Here is an 11,599-nt window from a genome sequence, read left to right as displayed (position 1 = left end):
CTCCCTCTGAAGCAATGGACTTGTCTGTAAATCAGTATGAGGCTCTGCTTAAGTGCAATTAAAAAAATAAATGTTGACAAAGGTAAACGATTAAACACAAAACAGGCATTTTCATTCTTTTTATTGTTCGGCAGAGCAAATAGTTCAACCGATTCATCAGTCATCTCTGAATAATTTCCTATAAAATGCCTTCAAAATAAACATTTGTGCAGTATTGTTTGTAAGGTGTGCAAATCGGACCAAGTGTTCCTTTTTCTAAAGATGTCTTTTTTTTTTCTTTATAATAAAAGTGTTCCAAAACAGCTTTTAAATTGGAGTCACCTGGTTTGTCAGATTCTTACGATGCATATTGCACATTTGGAGTGAGGCGTATACTGTCATTCAACAGCTCAGCTCGTTGTCAGTAACTATATTGTGCATATTTGAGCTTAGGCACTTTGAATTAGCTTATGAAGCACATGTAGTCGGCATGTCAACAATAAACAACTGCATAAAACAAGACAGCAAAATAGGAAGCACATATAAAGAAAGTCATGTATCATCTGTATCAAAACTGAACTCCAGGAGTCAAACTGAACGGCATTCCCTGGATTTAAATAAAGTAAAACACTCAATTTAATTTCCACCCCCTTCTTACGCAATAAGTTATGAACATAAAGGGCAGGAATGTCCACTGTGCTAACTGGTCTTACAGCCTGGAGAATTTCCCTCCTAGTTGGCAGTAAAAGTTAATTTGGATGATTGAGCATTTGCCGACGGACAAAAGGCCAAACCTAATAAACCCAAACTGAGTGGTAGGAAAAGCCGTTTGTATTAGATGTAATGTGCACTGTGCATTAGGAAAGCAACCCACCCCCCGCCCCCCCAAGCCTCCCATCCCTTGCATCACAATTTCATTTATGGTACTAAGAGGTGGGTTTTAAGCCATTGCTTTCACTGAAGAGACAGCCGAGCTTTGGCTGGAGGTCATTCCACACGGCGCTCATCTGGAAAGAAAGTAACATTTTATTTCTCCACCATTTGTGATGACACTTGAAATGTACTAATAGAAACTCAAAAATAGAAGGGAAGAAAAGAGGATGTCGTAATATCCCGGGTTCCAAATTATGATGCAAATGTTTTTCTCTCATTTTTCTAAATAGTAATTGCAAATGGACCTCAGCATCAATATTGAGAAAATAGAACGTCCCAATGATAATTTTTTGTTTCTTTTCAAAAATAGAAACAGTTTTTGATCAAATGCACTGTTCCAAATTACAATGCACGACAAGAACTTGTAAAGAACTGATAAGCCATTTGTTGAATTTGCAACATTCAGAGGTTGAATTTGCTGAAATGAAAAGCTATTTCAATCAAAAACATCTTAACAAGTCAAGTTAAATTTAACCATATTGGACATACTTGTGATTTTTGGGACAGTTTCTGCTTCCTCCAACAACCTCCCCATCACAAAAAGCTCATAGTCAAGATACAGCAACTCAACATATCAGACTAATGGCTGTACAGTACTACTTTTCTTATCAGAAAAGGCTTTGGCACCATCTTGTGGCATTTTTGGGTGTTTAAGCACATAAAAAAATGCCAAAAAAACGAGCTAGGCATAACTTCCAAAGAAAAAACAAATACACTGCATGTGTGACTGGTGAACCACAAATATCCAGGGGATTACTACATATGAAGAGTATTCATATAGAAAGTACAGCATTACCTCGCGGTGTCCTTGCACCTGGGAGTTGACAAAGGCTCCCAGGATGTGAGACGTGATGGGCAGGTAAGTGAAGATGAGCTGCGTCTCTTGGTGGAGGCAGAACAGCGAAAAGTAGTTACGCAACTCCATGATCTGTATAGCATTCTCTTGCTAGGAATAGAATCAAAGGACAAGAACAGAGAAACATGAGTGTCCTTTATTAACATCATTTCTCAGTGGATAACGCTCGAGTCTTACCTGAATAATCCGCGATTCGAGCTGCTCCATGGATGTTTGCTCTTTGGAGTGCACAGTGGTGCCCAACATCTGCCTCTTCATCACGCTGTACTTGTGTAGTGCCCGCTGATGCTCGTGGAGCACGCCCTTCTCGTGGCGCTCGCACAGGTCCTGGAGAGGAAGAGCGACGATTCCGGTTCTTTTTTACACCTTGAAGAAGCTTAATCGGCAACACAAGAGGCACTCACTCTGTACGATTGCAGCAAATCCAGGAAAAGATTCAGTCTTTCCACGACGTCATCCTCTTCCCGTTTACCCTGAGAACGTGAAGCAAAACCACGTTTACTTTCTATTGCCACTTTCAAGTTGGGGGCAGACGTAGTTGACGTGGGCATCGTACCTGCTTAGCCGCTTTGTCCGAGAGCACTGCAAACTCCACTGAGAGACTTTTGACACACTGACACAGACGGCTCCATGTACTCTGTGACGAGGCCAACGAAGGAAGAGATGACGTCTCTGAGCTCAGCATGCTGCAGATTAAACATCATCATCATTACATTAAAATTACAAAATGACTTTCTGCATGAGCACATTTATTAGGGGTGTGGCGATATATCGATATCGCAATAAATTGTGATACTTTGTCTCCCAATAGATTATTGATACGCCTATGCAAGTATTGCAATATTTGTAGTTAATATACAGCCACTATAACAGCTCCATTGTTCATGACTTGTTGAGCAATTACTTGGCGGGACACTAGGGGGAGCGCCTGATAAGAGTGGCGGGGAGATGGACGCATTTTTTTTTTTTTAATGCTTTATTGAACCAACTGTTGCAAACTTACAGTAAATATCAACAAGATGATCAAACCAATGCAACAATAAAAAATAAATAAATATTAAAATTAAAATGAGCATAATCTTTTAATAATAATAATAATAATTATTATTATTATTATTATTATTATTATTATTATTATTATACTGTATTTATTTATTATATTATTATTATTATTATTATTTATATACTACATATATTTATTTATATATTTAGATTTATTTAGATTATCGTGATCATAATATGAATTATTTTGTATTATTTTTTATTAGTAGTAGTATTTATTTTTATTTTTATTATTATTATTATTATTATTATTATTATGATCATCATTATTAATTTATGATTAGTATCGTAGATTATCGTGGATTACTTGAGCAATATATAGAAAATAATGGTATCGTCATATCGTGAGATCATTGTTATTGTGAGCCTTGTATCGCATATCGTATCGTGAGGTAGCCAGAGGTTCCCACCCCTAACATTTATATTTTGTTGTGGCTATACTACTTCACATATTACCATAATAAACATGGTGAAACACCATGAGTATTTCCTTTGTATTTCATTTAACTGTGTAATGGAGATGTTGGTAAGAGTAGCTAGCAGGGTGGCCTACACAAGGTCTTCTTATGAGAAGATACCTTCATCACTTTACCACAAAGAGTTGCATCAAGCGGTTGATTGACCCTCCTAGTTCAAGAATACAGTAACAAAATACAAAAACATAGCCTGTCTGCTAGCTTAATGCTAACATATAGTTTGAAACGCTGAAGACAGGCTAATGAATAGCATTGTCACAGTACAAACCTTTTAATCGACGTTAGAACCCAGCAACATTAACAGAAAAATGTAAAATGTTACAGTACTATTACTCTCAGTTATGTATACACTTTCTAGTTATAATACTGTAGCTTTGCTGCAACGTTTGTTATCGGCATGTATACACCACACTGCCATGTTGGAGGCCAAGGCGCTAACAACAGAAGCAGTGGAACGTATGTCTCTCAAGCAAGTGGAACAGGATAATTCCGTGTCAAAAAAAAGTTTTATATTTGAATAAAATGTATTCCTTGTTCAATAAAACTTAAACTTCTGATAAGATGAGATTTAAACGGCTTCATATTATTTTGTGAGAAAGTTTTTGGAACCAGAATTGTGCTCTATTCGGGCACATTTAATAGAGGAAGCCTTTGTCAACCTCAGCATTCATGTACGTTAAAAATACATTTGACTTGGGGGAGGTGGGGCATCGCTGTGCCGTGGCCACTTCAGACTGCACAGTGCCGGCCACTATTCCGCTGACGGCGCCAACACAATGAAGAGACATGGCAGCCACAAGCAGCCAATGTACCAACAACTGCCAATCAAAAGGAGAGCTATGTTGTTTTTTTGTTATTATTACATTAAGAAGAACAGCAACCCGATGGGAGCAAAACATTTGGACCTAATGCATGTTTTTAGAATGTGGGAGGAAAGCGGAGAAACAACATAAACGCTAGTAACGTTCTATGACAGTCGTGTTTGATTTGATTGTATGGTCCCATTAGATAGTACAGTTCACATCAATTTAACATGTACACGCTTTGTGTGGGGGGGTGGGATTCATAATCCCATTTGTTTTTCCAAGCCTCTGGAATTACACTCGTGCAATAACAAAATACCTGAGCTCCCTGCCAAACATGAGGAGGTCACTCGCGTTCCCCTTGGAACGCTCGGCGATCCTCTCGGCTTGCTCACGCAGCTTGCAGAAGCTGTTGTGGATGTTCTTGATCAGCTCTCTGCTCGCACAGAACTGAGTCTGGATGTCAGCGGGGAGGTAATCCTGGGGAAACACGCCAAATATCCCATCAGCCACTCTCAGATTTGAGTTAGTTTGAGAAATTAACAAACCTTCGCAATAGTTGCATTTCTGTTCGTCATGAACTCGTCGCCTGTTTTCTTGTAAGCGTCACGCAGCCTAATCTGGACATCCTGTTTGCGGAGTGAGTTGAAGTTGGGAGTGGGGGGGGGGGATTGGGGGGTAAGGGACAATGAATAACTGGAAGTCGCCATGGCGATATCACTCCTTGGTTTGCAGAGCCAGCAAGTTAGGGGAAAGGAAAACACATACAGAGCCGCTGAAGGTGAAGAAGGTCTTGACCAGCTCATCCTCTGAGAAGAAAGGGTGTTGCGCCACCAAGTTGAGGAATCTGCCCAGCGCGCGCCGCCTTGCCTCGATGAAGTCCCGTTCAGAAAACGATGTCAAAACTGTGGCAAAAGGTGTTATATTACATTATAGTATCAACAAGTAGTATTAAGTGCTTGGACTGTGTGGCCAGACCAGTTAAGGATATGAAAAGGAAATGGGTTACATCGCAATCAAACTGTCAAGATCTACATCCTGTTTTGGTGAAGGAGCAATGTGTAGAGTTGACACACCGTACCTCCTTTTAACATTCTTTTGGGAGGAAGCGAAGGCACAACTCTGTAGGCGAATCTCTGAAGCAGGATCTCGTGGAAGACGTCAAAGTCACTGTAGCGTCGATAAACTGACATTTTGTAACGCTGGATGAGAAGAAAGCAAATTTGTCAGAGATGATTGTGTGTGGTCAAACTAATTTCAGTATAGTGCACTTACACGCGTTTATAACGTATTTTCTTGGATTTTTACATTTAAAAATGGATGAATTTCACCCACGCAGGTTTAAAAACAAAACCACTTTGAATGTGTATCCTCATTTTTTTTTTAAACACACTTAAAACAATGACTGAATCTGTCAAAAAGCTGAAGCTATTAAATTTCCTGTCGATCAATTGCTTCCAGTTCCTTACCAGGGAGGTGACCTGGTACTCCACATGCTTGAGGAACAGACCTTTCTTCTCTGGTATGAGCTCCACCTTGACTGCGTCTCTGTTCAGCAGCCTGTCCAGGTCCAGGGACAGCGTCAGCGCGTCCTGCTGAGCCGGCTGCATCCTCAGTGCGCGCAACTCACTCGGCTCCCCCAGCTGAGGCTTCGGAAACTCTGGAACGCACACAGCCCCCCGCGACTTCTAATGTTTACACATGAGCACTACTACACGCTACGCTACCTGGCTGTGGTGAAGCAATGAATCGCAGGTGAGGAATGCTGGTTTGGAAAGCTATCAGCAATCTCGTATTTTTGACAGAATACGTGCCGAGGGACCGTGAACTTTCTTCCTTCATCACATCCTTGTGCATTCCAGTATGGCTAAGAATTGAATGTAATCTCAAGCGACAAGTGCAGAAAACTTGGAAGTTGCATGCAGTTGGCCACTATACAGACCACAGCTGAAATAACATAGAGGGCCTTAAATAATACCACGAAAGACTTGACGCAAGCCTGCCAAATGGCTACCTACAGTTTATGAAAACCATACACTCTCCCCATCATCTTCCCATCATGTGTGTAGTGGAAAAATGCATCATACATGTTTGAAATGTACAGTAAATGTAGTAAGTGAACAATAGTTTTCAAGTGCTGCATGAATACAGTTGAGTTAACAGTGTAACAGGTAATTCCCTTTTTTTTTTTTAATGGCTCAGACGAACCTTTGATACCCAGAAGCATGACCAAACTGCTCACTAAGCAAAACATTCACTTTTCACGTGCGCATCCACCTTGTATGTAATTCTCCAGTGCTTTGGGACTCGGCTGCTTTCCTTGCTGGGCAATGGCGATTAAAGCGAGCGCTTTGTAGAGCGACAACTTGCTCAGGAATCCATCGGCGGCCGCATCAATGTGTTCGGAGATCTGCGAGTAGGGAAACAAAGATGGTCAGTGACAAACACGACAGCGTCACATGATCTCCACCAATCTAAATGTTACTGTGGTTTGCATTCCTTCTGTGCAGGAAAAGTGCTCACTGGAGGCAAAGCCACAAAGCTTCTGTAATGCTGCAAGGATAAATGTTCCACTTACTGTCATTCTGTTGTCTTGTATTTATCAGCATGTATAGTATACAGTGGATATAAAAAGTCTACACACCCCTGTTCAAATACCATGTTTTTTTTTTTTACGTTCAAAGCTTTATCAACCATTAATTTGACCTACATCCTGTACAATTCAATTTAAATTTTTGAGTTGAACTTTAAAACGAAACTGTAATAATGTGGTTGCAAAAGTGCGCACACCCCCATAACTGGGATTTATTTGTCTTCAGAATAAACCAATCACATTCCAACTTATTAAATGGGAGTAAGCACACACCTGTGACCATTCAAATGGCCCTGATTAACCCCAAATACATTTCAGGTGGTCTAGTAGATTTTTTTCCTAATTTTGTTGTTGTTGCTTCTAGCAGAGGCCAAGAAGATGACACTGACTGCTATTTCCCATCCATATCCTTTCTCAATTATAGCCATAAAGTTAAACCATGGTTTCATCAAACTGTAACACATTTTTTTACCCATATTGGTCTGGGAGATTGTACTGTTAGTTTGAATGTAATTGGTTCATTTTAAACACAGCCATATCACAGCCTAGGTATAAGATTATTTTATGTATTTTATGAAAAATACCTTAATTATCTAAGTTATTTATTTGTACTTCCCCTCTCTAGAGGATTTTAAGAAAAAAGTTTACAACAGTTGTGCACATTATGTCACAAATTTTGGAAAAAGTTCAAATGATTTAGAAATTGTCTATTTTTTAATCACAAAAAGCCTGACATTTGAACAGAGCTGTGAAGACTGTATATCCAATGTATATGTGTTATGTATCACAGCCACAGGGCCAAACCTCCTATGGTCAATACGTTTTCAAAAATCCATACTATTAGTAGGCCTATTATTATTACACGTGTGCAATTTTTACAAATAACTGACCAGTCTAAAGTGTTGAAAATGGCTCGCTCTCTTTGATGATGCAACGTTAATGTAATGGTTGAGCAAACATGATGTAACATGCTTTCATAAAAATACTATAATAGAATTATAGCACACTTTCCACTTAAATGAGAACGTTTTAAGTCTCATGCAAGTGAGCAACTAATCATAACCCATATACTTCTGACCCAATGGTGTTTCCTGCTTTTGTTACTAATCCAGGCCAATCTAGTTTTTGCTACTTAAGTTCAGAAGCTACTGCTTTCAGTAGCAATGTCCAGAAAGTGGAGGGAAAGGCCTGTAATGACAACAAAAGCATTTTTACTCACGGAGGCAGCACTTCATATATTAGAGTGTCTAAGACAGGGGTGTCAAACTCATGTTAGCTCAGGGGCCGCATGGAGGAAAATATATTATCAAGTGGGCCGCATTTATACGCAGATCTTCGTGGACCAGCCCTAAATTATGGAGCTCAACTGTAATCATATTGTTCCGAAAAACAACACGAATGCAAAATGGAACGCGGCAACACTTTGCCGGTATACGTTCCGAACGTGTTAAATCGACCCGTTTTGCATATATATTGTTCCCAAAATGTATTGCGTGGCACAGTTAATGATGTTACAAAAATAATAATAATTAAACAAACCGTAGTTTAAGTTGTGTGTAAAATAATGAAATCCAGGACAACGATTCCCCGTACAAGTTGCCTTGCTCATCTGAGGACTGCTTGTGAAATTACAAATGTATATGTGTTGATTGTGGCTGGCTGATTAATTAGTCTGACGTTCTTTTTTTTTTTTTTTTAACTTTACAAAATCATCTTGCCGGGCGGATTAAACCCATCTGTGGGCCTGATCCGGCCCGCGGGCCATATGTTTGAAACCACTGGTCTAAGAAGTGGTGCCGTGTATGGTTACATTGCCAGAATTATTGTAGACAAAACATTGTCCAAAACTCAGGATACAAATAGAATTTGCATCAAACAGCACAGCTTAATCTACATGGCTCAACTAACATACAACATACCAGATAACATAGCAGAAGCTTCTTCACTTTCACCCTAATCAACTGTAGTGAGAATAAGTGATGGATGGATGATGATCCATCATCTCCTGTGTCTTTTCCAACTTGGATAACTACAGTATTCATAAGGATGATTACATCTTTTAGGCTTCACTCATCTGACATGCCATCACAAACAAAACATGTGACATCACTTATTACTCATCAAATACATCATTTCAAAAAATGGAAGTCATTTTTGACATAGCACCTCCCACTTGACTTTCTGTTTACTGAACCTAGGATGTTCATTTTTCCTGCCCCTTAAGCCCGTGTCTCACTGAGCGGCAAAAGCCTTGCAAGGGTATGCGCGTGTCGTGAATACTGTGTTTACTTAAAAGGTCGTTCAAGATTGAGAAATGTTGCAAAGACGTTCAGTTTTAAAGGTCGCAAACATTTATTCTTGCCACCATCAAATGTTGAACATGTTCAAAATTTATTTGGAACTTTTGAAACCTTTCAACTTGACTGTTTACATACAGTCAGTAACACTTTCAAAACCCGGATATTGGCAATATTCAGGTTTTAAAGTCATGCAAACATGCGGAAAACCCCGAAGACCCTTGGGTTACCCTTTTTCTAACCTAAATATTTGGTCATACAAATGCGATCAAGATACCTCCTTTGAATGGCACATGCTCTACTATGAGAAGTCTCAATCTTGGTCTACTGAGTGCAGGAAGTACTAGTATGTGCGACTTCTCAAAAACAGTCTACTGGTACTTTATTATTGTGGTGAGTGACATGAAATGGGGATCAATCACATTACCAACCATGTACCGTATACGGGAATAATTTAGGAAAGGGGTCAAATTAAGCCATGGCTTCAACCATCAACCCTTTTTCTTTTCGGATGTTAACATGTCCAAAAGGACGTCAGGCTATATGATCTTGTAAATGTTTCCAAAGCCGTCTCTAAATTCATCTACTGCTTCAAAGGGCTTTCCCTTGTCTTTACCAATTCTCCCAGTAAGCCTATTTTTTTCCAACTGTAATGCTTATTTTTGCAGCAATCTAAGATGTGAAACATCTACCGGTTACTTTATTACAGATTGAGTACCAGTAGATGGCGAGCTTCCTTTAGCAGATAATACTTCACGTGTATGTCTGTTTGCTATTTTTTCTCACACTTTACCTTAAATGATGAACAGGAGACAAGAGAACTATAGATTTTTGTCTACGTACGTATGGTATATCTGGATCTGAATCTAATACACATTTTTAGGTGTGCAAGACTACTCAAACATTTAAGGCGCAGTCTGCCGGATTCACTCAGGAAAATGCACTTTTTAAATACAGTATGTACACACTTTAACTTTCTCTCAGTCTACACATCTGTGTTTATCTTAATCTTTGGTGGTGATTTCGCCCTAAACCCAAGCCTGTATTTTGCCATTTTGTGTTTGTTTTGTGAACAGCGGGACGTTTCTGTGGAAAGACAGTGTTTACAACCCTCCAGCCAATCGCATTACAGGACGCATAACACTTAGTGAGAAGAATATGAAAGCCACAATCTAATGAAAAGTACACAGATAAGCCAACAGCTTTATGGACTGATGGGATTAAGCCAATTGTTTGCAATTCTAAACAAGAAGAGGTGTAAAAAGCCGAAGCTTCAAATAATAAAAAACATAAGCACCTCACCTGGGCTTGAAGTGCCTTGGACAGTTTTGTGCTTTCAAGCAACCTTTGAAACACTTCAACCTGAACCTTCTCATCATTCTGGCAGCTGACGGCCTCGTACACTTCTCTGTAATAGGCAGGAACTGAGCCTGGAAAGGAAAAACTATCGTGAGTTATTAAAGAAATTAAACAATTTAACAATCTTCCCTTCTATCCATTTCTTATTAGTTGCCAGCCAATCACAGGACACAAAGACACATTCCCAACTATGGCCAAATTAGTCTTCAAATCAACCAAACAAGCATGTTTTTGGAATGTGGGAGGAAGCCTGCATATCCGGAGAAAGTCCACCCAAGAACAAGGAGAACATGCAAATTCCACACAAGAAGCTGGAGCCCAGATTCTGAGAGCTCAGTCGTGAGAAGTGGACTTGCTAACCAATTTCCCTCTCCATGTTGCCACAATCTGCCTTGTCATCAAAAATCACATCACGATTTGCACCTCCCCATGTGACAATTGTGGCTTATGATCAACCCTGTCAGGTACCTCTCTGACTATTTACACTTAAATCAATGTACTGTATGAAGTGAACGGTTAGGTTTTCTTCTTTGAAATATAAAATAACTTTCCGTGTGCAATGGAGTGATTAGGGCAATTCTAATTTTCGTAGGCAATCAATGTCAACGTTTACGAAAATGGCATAAAAACTCCATCAGTTTACACACGTTTTTGTAACATGTAGGTGGAACAAAAATACAAGTTCTTCAAAACACCGAGTTCTCACCGGTACTTCAATCGAATGATCACACGCTCTCCCGAATCGTTTTAGCTAACTTTACTTTGCCTCTCCATATACAGAAAAATAATTAGTTTAGAACTAGCAAAATACCGCCGAAGAGAAAGATGTGAGTGAGAAATGCACACAACTGTACCTTCATTGATCTCTTCAGCCATGGCTCAGATTGTCATGTGAGCGTAAGAGCACCTCCATGTGATTTCCTGCAGAAGCGAAAAAACAAGTCATTTATTTCTTAAAGTTGTAGTAGGCTGCTCCTGGTGTAAAGTCCATGGGACCAATGAGCACTATAAAGTGTAAGACTGTCAGCTATAACGTGGCAATAGTTTTATGACGTTTTAAACGGGTATGTTAAAGCGTTTGTAATGTAATCCGATTATTTCATGTGGACCAAATTGCAATTGGCCATCATCCTTTTTAATGGTGGATTTTAAGTGACTTTATTTCTGTCCTTTTCATTAATTTATTTATTTTTCTGTTCTTGAGCTTTTGTTGAGATTTTCGAATATATATATATATATAT

At 39.3% G+C, this 11,599-nt stretch overlaps 1 protein-coding gene across 3 annotated transcripts in view; it reads right to left on the bottom strand.

Moving 5' to 3' along the window:
• Positions 1-104: 104 nt before the first annotated feature.
• The window catches only part of snx8a (sorting nexin 8a), a 12,738-nt gene continuing 1,243 nt past the window's right edge, over positions 105-11,599 (bottom strand). Inside the window, exons 2-14 of one of the 3 annotated variants that reach the window (XM_077527413.1) lie at positions 11,213-11,279; positions 10,302-10,429; positions 6,387-6,519; positions 5,579-5,769; positions 5,191-5,311; positions 4,878-5,014; positions 4,658-4,738; positions 4,429-4,589; positions 2,325-2,454; positions 2,173-2,241; positions 1,946-2,095; positions 1,709-1,858; positions 105-986 (exon numbers count right to left, since the gene is read on the bottom strand). In XM_077527413.1, coding sequence (XP_077383539.1) covers positions 906-986; positions 1,709-1,858; positions 1,946-2,095; positions 2,173-2,241; positions 2,325-2,454; positions 4,429-4,589; positions 4,658-4,738; positions 4,878-5,014; positions 5,191-5,311; positions 5,579-5,769; positions 6,387-6,519; positions 10,302-10,429; positions 11,213-11,234 — 1,554 coding nt within the window. In that variant the 5' untranslated portion in view covers positions 11,235-11,279 and the 3' untranslated portion in view covers positions 105-905. Of the gene's footprint in view, positions 987-1,708; positions 1,859-1,945; positions 2,096-2,172; positions 2,242-2,324; positions 2,455-4,428; positions 4,590-4,657; positions 4,739-4,877; positions 5,015-5,190; positions 5,312-5,578; positions 5,770-6,386; positions 6,520-6,687; positions 6,900-10,301; positions 10,430-11,212; positions 11,435-11,599 lie in introns of those variants that run through there. The other 2 variants (XM_077527405.1, XM_077527423.1) reach the window with 2 other exon arrangements.

The sequence above is a fragment of the Festucalex cinctus genome, chromosome 1, assembly GCF_051991245.1.
Source record: "Festucalex cinctus isolate MCC-2025b chromosome 1, RoL_Fcin_1.0, whole genome shotgun sequence".
NCBI lineage: Eukaryota > Metazoa > Chordata > Actinopteri > Syngnathiformes > Syngnathidae > Festucalex > Festucalex cinctus.
Note: the sequence above shows the minus strand (reverse complement) of the source record. Positions and strands in the feature narration are given on the sequence as shown.